Source organism: Manis pentadactyla, chromosome 11 (genome assembly GCF_030020395.1).
Source record: "Manis pentadactyla isolate mManPen7 chromosome 11, mManPen7.hap1, whole genome shotgun sequence".
NCBI classification, from domain to species: Eukaryota; Metazoa; Chordata; class Mammalia; order Pholidota; family Manidae; genus Manis; species Manis pentadactyla.
In genome coordinates this window covers 86186455-86201360 of record NC_080029.1, presented here as the reverse complement: position 1 = coordinate 86201360, position 14906 = coordinate 86186455, and the positions used below count along the sequence as shown (strand labels likewise).

Genomic DNA, 14906 nt, shown 5'->3' with positions numbered 1-14906 from the left:
TTAATCTGTTTTGAAAGGGATTAATTTTCCTAAATGAGAACTATGTATATGGCTTTTTTTTTTTTAACCAAGCAGCATTTTGTTCAGGCACTTCACTCAAATGTCCACTTTGATATGTACCATAATACCTACAATATAACAGGCTGTTAAGACTCAAGACTGGAATTCTAGTTTCACACTACAGTGGGGGAGAAAAACATGTATCCTCTCTGTGGACAAAAAAAAGAAAAAAAGGGAGAAAATTTAGCACTCACAAAAATACTATAAGAATGAGATACAGATATAAGTATGTTATGCCCTTTCCAGGAAAAAAAGCTATAAAAATAGAATAAATGGGATTAAGAAAATTCTGGGAAAGACATGCCACAGGGCCATAATGTGCAATGCATAAAAGTCTCAAACTGGTGATGGTATGCAGCAGTGTGGGGAGCTTAAGAAATGCCTTTGGTGGCAGTAGGGAGTCGGGGGGAGCCCAGGTCTGCAGTGTTTGCCAATTTCTGTGGTGTAAACACTCCCACCAGGGCAAATTTTAAGCTACTGATAAGAGGTCACAGTCGGGAGAAGATGCTTACAATTGGCTCTCACAAGCTGGAAAGAGCCAGCTTCAGCACCCACTGGCTGTAGGCCAAATTCAGTCCACAGACTTCTTCTGTTTGGCCAGAAAACTGTTGGCCTACACAGGGTTTTTAAAAATTCAAACAAATTGACAACATTTAAAACTCAGGATTTTTTCCTAAAAAAATAAGATCTGGAGCTGCTCTCTAGAGAACAGAAGACCTGGAAGCACTGGGCCCAAATCCCTGCATGGCAAGAGATGGCACAAAGCTGCGGCTGCCCTGTTAGTGCACATGACTGTCTTTTCACTCTGTCACAACCCAAGGAAACCAGCTTCCTTCATTCACTCCTGGTTGGTAATGCCTGGCTCTTGGAAGGAGAGGAGTATGTGTGGTCTCCAGTTGAAGGGTATGAAGGGACGGTTCTGCCTCCAGACGGGTGACTTTGGTCATCAACAAGGGGTACCCTCCCTTGGTTTCCCCATCCAGAATATTTACCAGTTTGACCAGATAATCTTACTGCTATCTCAATCCAATGCTCCATAAATCACTGAAACTGAAATAAGGGAGGTAGGCAGATCCTTTGGAGAAACTTTTGTAATCTGCACGTGAAGAGCTCCAAACATGCCCGCCAAAGTGCAAATAAAAATTGAAGATGTTATAAATTGAAGGTTAAATGTATTTTTACCTTAATGTATATTTTAGTTCCTTCTGGAAATAAGAATCTAGATAATGGAAAATTCAGTCAACTTTGTTGAAATCAAACAATGAAATATTATTGCCCTATACAGACATCTACTAAATATATTTCTCCTAGGGAAATACATAATCCCTCTTTAGTGTATGAACAATATGCTGGTATGGGTTATTATTTATAGACTAAAGTTGGATGCCTGAATATAGACTTAAAAATGAAGCCAATAATCTAATAACATGAAAATTTCCCCCTCAAACTATTAACAAATACAGTCCACATGTGAGTTCTTCTCAGAGTAACATTATCAGAGGTTTTTCTAAACACTTCTTTGCAGGAGATTCAAGCTTATCTCATTTTTGCAATTATGCAAATCAAAGGGAACACAGATATCTGATAAAAGCTGAGCACCTCTTAGAAAGTGAAGGTGCCATATACTTAACAAAATAAACCTCCAGAAAAGGTCTTTAAAGCTAGTCTACAACTCAGCAACAAAATAAAAACCTGAAACTTTATGGAATAAAAACGCCTAAAGAAAATACATGAAATAATCATATTCTTTTCTTAGGCCAACTTGTAGAACAACTTCTTTTCCAATTTGTCCTAATGATCACAGAAATATTTCTAGACATTATTTCCTGAGTTTATGAATATTATTTTTGAAGGTCAGGTAAATTAATTACATTTCTTCGGCAAAACCACCAAAAGAATTTCCAGTTCAATAAAAAGTTGACTTTTTCTACCTTTATGAGCCACTCTCATGAATTATTCTGGAACTCTGCTCCACCATATTATCAGAAATAGAGAAAGTTGGCCACAAATTGAAAAACAATTCTCAATTGAAAGAACAATGCTAATAGAAATAATCTTCCAATCTAAGTAAACTCTACAGTATTATACACTGCAATGTCCCACTAAGATTATTAAAAATCAGTAAATCTAGGTTAAGAAGGTTTTTTAAAAAATGACATTATATATCACTATGAAAGATGTAAGGCAAGTTCCTGATGTCTGAGCCATATTCAACTAATGGTCAGATCTGTGTGTTCACAGACATACAAACAACCAATCCATATCAAAGCAAAATTTTGTTTTATGTATTTCAAAAGGTTACTACTCAGACATTTCTTCTACTGTGCCATCCATTAAACACTTACCAGGACTTCTACACTATGCTACATGTTTTACATGCCTTATTTCACTTAATCCTTGCCACAGCCATAAGGAACTGTACAGGGAGAGGCAGCAAAGTGAAAGAGTAAGAATCTGGAGTCAGACTCTGCCTGGGTTTCAACCCTGCTTCTTCTACTTCTTAGCTGTGGCGTTTCATCTTTCCCTTTACAGATGAGGCAACTGGGACTCAGATAAAAAGAGGCGGACCCAAGTCATTTCCCAAGAACAAGTTGTTAACAGGAAACAAAACAGAATACAAGATTCCGCATGGGGAAAACAGACAACTTAAAATGCATCACTGAGGGTAGGGGAGAACATTGTTCAAAAAGGACAACTGTAGCCAATTGCAGCACCAAATTACACTACGCCACCCTAACTAAATGTGAAAATTAAGTAAAATTGCTGTGCTTGTCCCAAGCAAGTCCCTTAGCTACTCCACTCCTAACCAGACTGGTCCCCTAGGGCCACCATTAAGAATCACTAAGTTCACCACATGCAAATACACAGTAAAGCCAGCCTTAACTCCAGTTCTTAGATGGAGGCAGGTAAAGATCTCAAGAAAATGAACCAACCATACTGGTTTAAGAACAGGGAGCCCAGCCAAACAAGTTTGTAACTACTCCTTTTGAGAGTTCTCTAGGAACAGGCTCATGTGAGTGAATGGTTGCTGTAACTGTGATCCAAGAGTGGGAAAACTATGGATGTTGTGGGCTAAGACAAAGAATTGTGCTTAGAAATGTGGAAGGCATCATTAGAAAAATTTGAGCTAGGATAACTAGGGAAAAGATACAGCAATATGATAAAAGCACTTATTTGCTTAGAGATTTATGGTACCAAGAGTTTGATGTGTGAGTCATTAGAATTGGCATAAATAGCCACCAAATCACTAATGCATGGCTAGGCAACTCAGGGGAAAATTAAACTTGTGCCAAAGGGTTTAGTTGACCAGCCGAAGAATTTCCAACAAAAGCATATCTCCTCTAAGAATCCCACTTGACTAATACAATATACAAACTAACTCAACAAATCCTTCGGTTTCTAACTTCTATGATTTTAATAATTTATAGTTACTGGATGTGTCTTAAACTCTTTCCTCAGATTACAAGTTATTCAAGATTAATTACTTCATTATCTTGTTTTCAAAAAAATACCCAAATAGTACCACAAACATCATGTGCATATAGTGAGTTACTATAGACCTAATGCCACTTGGAGGTGGATCAACCCCAAGTACCAGTACAAATTATGGGCTCTGTCGGATGGACTGTTTTACATAAAATGGTGGTGGTTGAGACATTATTTGGAGGTGTGTTCCAAGGAAAGAAGAAGGAAATCAACATCAGGCAAATACCAGTAATAACTGCTCCACACAAGAACTACTGATAGATACTAAAATCAACGGGGAAATATGTGATGTGAGAAATGGGATAACTGCATTGTCTCAAAGGATATCCCCACAGGGTAATTACTGGAAAGGGAACAATAGTATGTTTATAACAGAGAAACCTGGCAGACACCACACTTTAACCAAGTGAATAAGGTTAACCTCACCAGTGTTAAGACATATGAAGTCAAACATCCCCTGCTATGGTGCACTGTGATAGGCATAATATCATTTCTAGGGTATTCTTGCCAAAAACGTTTGCCCTCAATATAATCAGGAGAAAACATCAGGCATAAACTTAGGGACATTCTACAAAATAACTGACCAGTACTCTTCAAAAGTATCAAGAACATAAAAGACAAGAACTCATGAAGGAACAGCCAAAGATTGGAGGTGACCAAGATGATTTAAAAACTAAATCTTGTGTGATCCTGGAATAGAAAGGGACATTAGTGAAAAAACTAGCAAAATTCAAAACAGGCCTGCATATTAATTAACTGTATTGTATTAAAATTAAATTCCAGATTTTGACAATTGTACTATGTTTATAAAAGATGTTAACATTAGTGGAATCTGGGTGAAAGGTATAGGGGAATTCTCTACATATTTCTGCAACTATTCTGTAAGTTTAAAATTATTTCAAAATATGATAGATATACATATATATGTATGTATATATATATGTGTGTGTGTGCGTCTGTATATATATATGTGTGTGTTATGTGTACATATATATATAATTAGATACATAAGTAGTGTTTGGAAGAAAAATATAATGTAAAATATAATTTTCTAAGTAACAGGTGATTCGGCTGGGGGCTTCTACGTGAATAAGGAGGTCAAAGAAATAAGCTGGGAGATGCAAATCAATGAATGTATCCTTAGGAAGTACTTAAAAACAACATGTCCAATGTTCTTGGGGCCAAAGGGCCCACTTACTATAAAACTGCAAAATAGAATACAGGATTGGTGAATTTTGGAGTTGTAAAATACTAGATATCACAATATCCTACCTGCCATTTTAAACTAGATGATTCTGAGAACAGAGTGGTTAAGGCGACTGCCTAAGTTCAACGTACTGACTTAGAAAAAACATAAATTTATAACTTCAGTGAAAACAAAGAAGTCATGGAAAAATAAGGCTGGCAAGTAGAAGCCACAGTGTAAAATAAAAATTCAGCTACATCTTTACCTTTGAGCATACACTAAATTTCAGTTAGAAAGATGAATTAAGAATTAGAAAGAAAGCCATAAAGAACCTAGAAGAAAACTTAGGTAAAAGATTTCTTTTTCACAATTAAAGGACAGGAAAGAACTTCCTCAGCAAAAAAACATAAACTTAAAAATAAGCATATAAAAAGTAATATTTTAAAGCCAACAACTGGGAAAATACTTACAACAAATATGATGTATTTTATATATATGACATAAAGGATAAATATCCTTAACATATGCAGATCAATAAACAATAACAAATCAATAAACAACGATAGCAAACATGCTGACAGAAAATTAGGCAAATGACATGAGACAGGTAACTCAAGAAGATAATTAAATGGCCAATAAACAATTGGCAAGATATACAATATATAATAATCAGAAATGCAAATGAGATGTCATTCTTGATCCATCATACTAAAGACTGAACGATGACTATTCAGTAGCGGCAAAAGTTGCAGACAGATACTCCCATGGCCTTCTGGTAATAGGATTAACACAGTATTTTTTATAGTAATTTGTCAATACACCATCAAAATCCTTCAAAACACAAATATGTTTTGAATTGAGAGCCAGTCAAATTGTAGTCAATGGACTCCTAGAGTCCTTGAGACCCTCTCAAGGGTCTACAGGTCAAATCTTTTTATATAGAAAAAGTAAGACATGATTTGCGTTTTCCCCTGTGTGACATTTGCTTTGGTGGTATGAAAACAATGGTAGGCAAAACTGCTGGCTCCTGAGTACAAATCAAGGCCTGGCATCACTGTCCTAAGAGTCACTGTATTCTTCACTACCACACACTTGCAGGGGGTGGGTGGGAAAGCCAGTTTTGCATAAGAATATCTAAAGATTCTCTTATTAATTTGATTAAATTTCAACACTTGAATACACATCTTATTAATGTTCTGGAGGACAAAATACAAAGTAAACACAAAGCACATGTATTGCATATTGAAGAGTGATGGCTGTCTTGAGGGAGAACACTTGTATGACTAAGCTGAAGTAACCACTTTTTTCATGGAACACCATTTTTACATGAATGACTGATGAACAAAGTACGATTATTCAGATTTGAGTATCTGGTAGACATTTTCTCAAAGTAAATAATGTGAGCCTGTCACTTCAAGGAAAATAACTGATAGTATCTGTTGCCAGTGACAAAATTTGAGCTTTCAAGGGAAAATTCAAATATTGGAAAACTCGGTATCCATCACCATAAGCTTGACAGCTTTAAGTCTTACAGACTTTTCTGATGAAGATCAGTGGGGATATTAACAAATGTGATTTTTTGATACTGTGGAGTAAAAGGGGACAACATTTGGCAGGTTTGCATAACTCACAACTAACGTTTTGCGAATGGACAATACATGATGATTAAAATCATGCACAGGTAAAAGATGCGCTCAGAGTTCAAGACAGGCCAATGGAATGAATATAACAGTGTGAAAAGTTCCATGATGTGGTTTCACATTCCACATCACAATTAACCTTTAAGAAAATACCACTTAATGGGTTTTATATATTAACAGCAATATCCACAATTATCTGAAGAGCCTATTACTCTTCCCTTTTCCAACTATGTATTTGTCTGAGGTCAGAGCTTCTTCATATTCTTTAATCAGGACAATGTATCACAACAGGTTGAATACAGAAGCAAGTGTGTCTTCCTTCTGTTAAGGCAGGCATTAAAGAGATTTGCAAAAGTGTAAAACAATGCCATTTTTGAAATGATGGTTAATAATCATAAAAATGTTAACATGTAATGAGTCTATTGTTATTTTCAAATAAATTAATAAACAAAATTAAAAAATTTTTCACTTTGTACTTATATTTTGGTAAATATCAATAGATAATCCATATAAACATAAGTTCTTTGGGGTCCTTAGAATACAAAGAGATGTGGAGACCAAAGATTGAAAATTGTTGATACGGCCATTCCCAACTACTGAAACTCTAAAGTAAGAAAATAAGCAGACTTAGCATTACATACATACAAAAATAATATCAAAAAATTAGAAAAACAATATACTTGGTATCCAACAATAAGAAAATGGATAGTACATCTAGAATGTGCTTTATTGGTTATAAGAAACAAATTGTGAAGAATTTTTAAAAATGAGGACTACTCACAATATATTAAGTGAAAAAAGCAAGATCTACACACTATTTCATAGACATATTAAACTGAAAAAAGACTAAAAGGAAGTATATAAAATGTTACAGAAATTTTCTGGGCTATGGGATTATGAATAATTTATTTGTGTTACTACTTTTAAAATCAGGAAAATAAGTCTTTTTAGCAACTTTTTTGTACTTCAATTTTTTTAGAACTCAATGTATGTGAATGCCACCAAAAATCAATTTCCACTATTGTTATTATTATCAATATGAAACTAATCAATGCAGCTTAGTATTGAACTCTGGAAAGTCAAGAAACTTGTATTCTAGACACTGTTTGGCTATCAAACATCTCTGCTGCTAACTGGCTCTTTAATTCCTTCTTTTACCATTAATGACGTGGCCTCTCTACATAAAGTTTCCAGTGAAAAAAGAGCTATTCCCTGAAAGGTATTTGGGAGAAGTGAAAATTATTTGGGCATACCATAAGTAAGAAAAAAAGAGCATAAGAAAATAAGCTAGACAGCATGTTACCCCAAAGGGAGTCCTTCAATTAAGTGTACTTCATAAGTCTATCATAAGAGTACAAGGAGGTTACCTCTTATGGAAAGGACAAGGTATTTGCTATGGAAAGGAAAGAAAGAAAAAGGTTGGGAGGAAAAGAAAGAGAAGCAAAAATACAGTGCTCAGATAAGTACACAACAAGAGCAGAATATCTAAATGTGTGCTCTATCTTAAATCTGCCCAGAAAAATCTACCTGTTCCCTAATCTGACCAGCCTTCATCCATTTCACTGTTCATTGGCAGAGCTGGCGAGAGTTAATGACAGAAAATTAAACTTCAATTTGTCAATTTTGTTCCTTGTTAGCAAGTCTAATAAAAATCTTAAAGACTATAAAGGGATAAAAATTGCCCTAAATTAAATCTGGATAATATTAGAAAGAGATCCCTTCACTTTAAAGATTAGGAAAAGTGAGTCAAAAACCTTAGATCATAAGACTTTCAATTTATATTTCAATTTTTCCAATAATCTCTCTTTCCTCAAGAAAATTCTTCTATGGTGACGTCTGCTCAAGGGGCTAAAATGCTCAATGCCTCAAAACAATATAGTACAAATTTGGATTTGGTTTTGAATTATAAGTAAAGATTCTATACTTTTACAATGGCACAAATAACCTAGTTGTCCTGGACTGGGCATCAGTTTATACATCTTTAAAATAATAAAATCTATAGTAGATAAATTCCTCAAGTCCTTTCTTAAAAGTTGGATAATCATAAAATCAATTAAGAAAGACTTTTTGAGGAGGAGGGAATTATGAAATAAACCTGGAATGCGTATAATATGGTTATACAAATGGCCAATCATGACCCAAAAGTGGAACCTGTAGGGCACCAGTCTTAATTAGACTGAGAACTCTTGATGTCTGTGAATTGCTGTAGGCCTGTACTCGTGTTTCCAGGGTACGACTGAGAAGGGTCCTCCATTTCCTCCTTCTGAAACTGCACTGTGTATTTCCACTTTGAGAGGGCCCTTACACCTATTTCTAGTATCTGTCAAGTAACCACTAGATATTTATGGAGTACCTACTATGTGCACCCATCACCCAGCACAAGCAACATTTGTTGAATTTAATTGCAAGGCCTTAAAAGACTGCCGGGGATTCACCCATTGAGAGTCCCCTGTGGAAGGCAAGGGAAAGAAGAAACCTTTCCACCATCCTTGATCTCCTAACACCTGACACTCGGGTTCCTCCCAACTCATGTGTGACACGTGGTTCTTAAGCGCTGGCTGGGCTACCCAGGCGCAGCTGCTGAGGGCAAAGGTCTGTGAGAGGGAAGAGGTGTGCACTTACCTGGGGAACCTCTGCTTCAGCTTCCTCAGACTCTGCCTGGTAGGCGGCACAGACACTAGGCACTGGGCTATCTCGTCGTACTGGGCTTTGGTCAGTATCATGTTGGGCCAGGGACTGGGAGGTGGCGAGAACACAGAAAAAAAAACACCCTGGGCTCGAGCAGCCTTGGTGCCCGGAGACGAGGGGTGGGCACACAGCACCAAGGCTCTGGATCCTCGTCTTGCGTGGCTTCACCCCTATGCCCCCTTCACCCCTAGCGACACAGCCCGGGTTTCACTCGGCAGCTCCGCGGCAGGGGGAGGGCTGTAGACTCGATCGCCCAACCTTGGCTTTCTGAGCAGCCGCAGTGGGCCCCGCCGAAGACAACGGCCGCCATGTTAGTTAAGGGCAAACTAACCAGGAAGTAGTGGCAGCCCGCAGAGATGGCTCCTAAGTCTCAGTGGGTAGGGGTCCCGGCAGCGCCCATCCGGGATCAAGCTGGGATGTTCATGGAGTTATTACTTTCCCAGTTGACAGAAGCCAGGGAGTCCAGGCACATAGGCCAGGCGGCAGGGCACATGGGGTGCCCCGCGGTCCTCAGCTTGAGCCCGGAAAGCCACTGTCAAAGCGCGCGATTTGAAGACGCTTCCAAACGCGCCCGTTTTAGCGCAGCTCCAATCGGAGACCGACCTACACAGAAAGCACGTCTTCACTCTAGTGAAGTCTCGCCGCACTCTGCGAGCCTGAGCGGAGCAGTAAAACCCGCTAGGATCGCTGTAGACAGACAGCTTGACTTTGTAGAACGGAGGCCAAGAGCTTGTGCAGCTCGCGTGGGAGGCAATTTTGGCATTTTGGGGAACAGACTAGAAAATAAATTAGACATCAAACAGCCCGCAATAAAGAGTATCACTCTCACTCCCCACAGGTGCTCAAAGACTGAAATCATTTCTTAACTCGTATTTGTATTCCCAGCTCTCAGAAAATAGTAAGCGCTCAATAAAATGTTTGGAGAAATGAGTCAGGGAAGGAATTACTCTAATATGTTTTGTACAAGTGCTGTGAGGGGACTCAGCTCTTCTGAGGCAGTTAGGATATCAGCCCCTCCTTTTATCTCCTTTTAAAGACCCGTTTGGTTCTTAGGAGGCCATACACTGTGTTGTTTCTTGAAAAACTTTAACATTTTAAGCAAATGAAAAAAACGTGTTTTGATTTTAAAGAATGTGTAAATGGGTTTTGTTGTTTTTTAAATCTGGAATAAGGCCTGGCTTGGAAATTAAGCCTAGATATGCCCCCTTGGATTCCTTAATCCATCTAAAACTTAAGTTCCTTTGTCTGTAAAACTGCCTTTTAATTCAGGGGTTATCATTAAGATTAAATAGGATAGGACAAAACAGATTCCTGAGTAAAGCGTTCAGTAGAGTCTGTGTAAACTAAATAGCTTATGTAAGACTCCTTGATAATGGCATGTCACGTGGACCTGTCCTTTACTAGGTATTGTTTGCTACTCACACATTGACTGACTTTGTAACTTCCTGTGAGACAGGTACTATGGCCATTATCATCCTGTTCCTCCTTTTGTACAGGGTGAATAAACTGAGGCATGAAAAGGATGAACAACTTCCCAGAGGTCATGAGAACAAGTAAGCAACAGGGATAGAGCTTAAAGTCCTTAAATTTTGCTCCAGGGTCTATGCTCTGGCTCACTCTCAGTAATGCATAATTACTCCAAAAAGTCACACTCTCTTAGGCCAAAGGTTAAGGATTTTTTCTGAAAGGGAACAATCTACATTTCAAAGAATCTTTTAGTCCAGGTTTTTAAAAAGCTTTACTGCTTTTTTTTTTCTCCCAGACTTCTCAAAGTCCAGTACCAACAGTAGATCCTGAATTTAGTAATCATAATTTTTTTTTAAATATTTGCCTCAGAATGTTTTCTTCCCATATGCTTTGCATCTAACCCTGGTTGTGTGACATTAGTACATAACTATTTATTTATGGCAGCGTGGCCTGGAGTTGCCACCTGGCTAGTGTGTTGCTGACCCTGCCATGACTTTTACATGAAAGCTAACTGACGATAAGCAGACACCACTTGATCCCCCATTCCTTTCTCCTTCCCCACTTCACTCTTTCTAATTCACAGCCAACAGATTTTTATAGAAAACATCAGTTTGAGGATGTTTGTACTAGTTATTTTTTTTATAGAAACTCTTCTCTCTGGCTCTTATCCTGCAGTCACCCTCCCACCATTAAGGAAAAGGCCAGGTTTGTTTTTCTGTTTTCATTTTTAACATTCTGGCAGTTTACAATGTGAACCCAAATCCAGTAGATTGTTTAGAGTCAGTGCCGGGGGAAAAGCACAGTTATGTTGCTGTTTTCACTGGCAATGACAGTGATTTGTGTTTATTAAGCACAAAATAGAAGCAAAGCAGAAATGTGGTGGTGGTGTTTAGGTGTTTTTTGTTTTCTTTTAATGTGAAATGGTTGTTGTAAGCCAATTATTCTTTGAGGCACCTTTTCCCCCTTTCTTTCCTTCCTCTCTCCTGCCCCATCTTTCAAATCACACTCCATGGTCCTCATCTGCTAACTCCTTCTAGAGCTGCTTTCCCATCCTTGATGTTCCCCCACTGTTTCTTAGTAAGTCAGCCAGTAACACCAGCCATTTCCCCACTAAGTGAAGTAGGGTCATGAAATGCAAACAATGCCGAACTCAAAACCCAAACAACTGGCTACCTGCTTACAGTCAGCTATAAACTGTGTGTCCTCGAACAAGTGACAGCCTCTCTGATCTTGAATGTCCTCACTGTAACCCCAAAAAATGGCACTTTATAGTTCTGATAGAATCTACAAATATGAAAAAGGCGTAGGAAATGGAAACAAGAAAACATGTCAAGATGGAGACTAGTGAGTGGCTCCCTGAGAGAAACTACAGTCCTGAAAGATGGGCTAGAGTGAATCACTTGACCAAATTTCTTCTGCCAATCCCTGGACAACGTGAATGATGAACAATGTGAAAGGAGTGTGGGGTTTGGCAGGGAGGCATCAGAAGGTCATTTCAAGAAGAGTGCTGAACACAAAGGACTAAAAATAAGAATGAGCCAAGTCACGCGCATGGGAAAGTTATTCTTGCTGGAGCAAAGGGTTCTAGGCAGAGTGAAAAGCAGTTGAAGATTCTTGACCTTGGAAAGTGTCGGTCACATTGTTAAACAGTCTGTTGTTCACTGAATCTGTCAAATCGAATGCATGTTTTTAAAAATAAGGACTAGGACTGACCTATTATTTTTATTGTAGTTTAAAATCTGATTCTATTCATGGAAGTTTGTTAAAATCATCTCGATTATTTTAAAGAAAATAATTGAACTTTACGAGTAAAGAAGGGAGTTAATATTATTTAAATTCCTATTATGCTCAAACATTATCTCATCAGCCCCTGATTTATAGATTAGGAAACTGAGGCTCAAAGAGAGTAAAGAATTTGCCTGATGGGTCCAGTTAAATTGCAAAACCGTGATTGGGACCTAAGTTTGTCTGACTATAAAGCCTACAAAGATATTGTAGTTCAAAAAGGAAAAACTCTTGGTTGAATTATCCTCAGTTAAACATTTATGCTGTGAAATAGCCAACAGCTTTCTTTGGCCATCACCAATGCCTGTTGAAGAGGCAGTGACCTTTGATTTTGTCATTTAATCAAAACACACTTTAAAAAATTTGTTTGACCCCTTTGCCCAGAAGAGGTTGCATATTTTACTCCTTTGCCCTATGAAGCACCACCTAATTTGATGCATCTTTTGAAACTGAAGTTTTCACATCCATGTTTGCCATCCATGAATGACAAGTCATTGCATACTGATTCCAAAATAATACTTGTGCTTAGTGAATACAAAAATCAGAATAATTCCGTTGTTGAGGCTTACAGCAATTACTCAACTTAAAGACTTGAGAAAAATAAAAGGAAACATACAGAAGGACATTCCACACTGTGATGGTAGAGTGGTACAGGAGTTGGTGGAGTAGTCAGGGAAGACCAAAAACCAAATGTGGGTTGCTTCATGCACGTCAGTGGTGAATGAACACTATTCACCAAGCCATTGAACCAATTGACCTGATTCCAGAGGGAGGTTACCATGTTGATGCCGGTATTTACCAAGGACCTGTTACAAATAGAAATTGTACCCACGTGCACGTAATTCAGAATGACACCACTGAGAGTCTTTGTTATTCAATAACAGTAAGAGCCGATGTGGGGGTGGGAGGGAGCACTTATCAAGGGCAAGTACCATGTTAAGCACTCTACATACATTATCTTCCCTTAATTCTCAGATCCAGCCCCAAGAGGTAAATGCTATCATTAAATCCATGTTCCAGGTGAGAAACCTAAGGCTTAGACAGGCGGTTTCTATTTATTTCATCAATTGCTTTATAATATTCTCGAATGTTTCTCAAATTATCAGTGTTGAGGGCCCGGTTTCCCTCCAGTTTGTCCTGGCCTAATACTTCTGTATTCTCAATTTCTGGACTTAACACATCAAAACAAGTAAGAAAAAGTTTAAGGACCAGCACTGGTTTGCCAATTGTATTGTGAGTGGTACTGTTATAGTATTTGAAAGCCAATATTGTAACTCAGGTATGTACAAAGTCTAGGACATCACCTTCATGTACTCTCAGTTAGAAGAGAAGTATAACTTGCCTCTTTTAGACTTCTAAGTATCAGTCATTATTATTATTATCATTATTCTACTGTATTTAGTTCTTCTCAAGGAATGCAAATATCTTAAGATCAGCAATGCAAGCAAGTACTTACAGGCTTTCACTACACAACCTATGAAATTAACACCATGTGTTTTTATAGCATAAAACCTACTTTATTCTTTTGATTATAAACCCATCAATCAGAACTCATACACTTCTTCTGTTCTACATCACACATGGAACACTATTAACACATGATAAAGGCTGTTAATTGGCATTTACACATGTACTTTTACCACACACACAACAAAGATAAGAAACAAAAATTGTGTTTTTATAGGGACAATTTCTCTTGGGTGTTTGTGTGTCACAGCAAAGGAAGACACATGGACATGTTTGTTGAAGAAAGACTGAAGCCTCTGGAATTTTCTCCCCAGGCTCATCAGGGACTTGTGGGTAATTTGCAGGCAATTTGTATCCCCTTTTCCTGCAGGACTAAACCTCAGATGTAATTTCTGCAGTTGTCAATCACTCTTCTTGTCCCACAGACCATTCTGCAAGGAAACATCATGTTCTGTGGGGTTTCTCACATTTATAAATTCAGGAATTGAAAGGAACTGTGCTGGTGGAGTAGAGGGTGTCTCCTGTAGAAAGAGGAAAGAGAGGCAAGGAATCAAGTCTGTCCCTAACAAGCACTTCTTTCAACGTAAGCTAGAGTTGGAAGCACATGTCAGATGGAGATTAGCTCTAAGTCTCTTCATTTAAAAAATTACTCTCTTTTGCCATCCCACTGGGTTAGACTTTCAAAAGAGCAGGCAAGATGCCAGTCAGGATTTATAACCTTTCCCTCTCCATGATTGATAGATGGATAGTTAACGGAAGGAGATCCTTCTGAGATAAGTATAGAGATTATTATAATAATAATAGGCTCCTTTATTTTGAAAAAAAAATGAAAGCATATCACATAGTTGTCTAATGTATTGCCATGCCAGAATGTATAATCGGCATTATTATACCTACTTGGCATATGGGGAAACTGAGATACAAAATGGCTTAGAACTTCAACCAGTTTCTTTAGATCTCACTTTTAAATGTGAGGCTCTAAAAATACATCTTTCTTTCTATACTTATTTTTTTTTCATAATTGTCAGATAAACATATGTTCCTTGTAGCCAACAACACAAGAGAAGATACTATAAATTATCCATAAGCCCATTACTTGGAAGCCACTACAGTAACCACGTTAGCAT

At 37.8% G+C, this 14906-nt stretch overlaps 1 protein-coding gene across 6 annotated transcripts in view; it reads right to left on the bottom strand.

Annotated features, from left to right (window-relative positions):
* The window catches only part of CDIN1 (CDAN1 interacting nuclease 1), a 207642-nt gene extending 198069 nt beyond the window's left edge, over nucleotides 1–9573 (bottom strand). Inside the window, exon 1 of one of the 6 annotated variants that reach the window (XM_036887549.2) lies at nucleotides 9392–9573. Coding sequence is in view for 4 of the 6 variants with exons in the window: in XM_057488657.1 (XP_057344640.1) it covers nucleotides 8995–9095 (101 nt within the window). In the remaining 2 variants the exon portion in view is untranslated. The other 5 variants (XM_057488657.1, XM_057488658.1, XM_036887546.2 and 2 more) reach the window with 5 other exon arrangements.
* Nucleotides 9574–14906: the final 5333 nt, after the last annotated feature.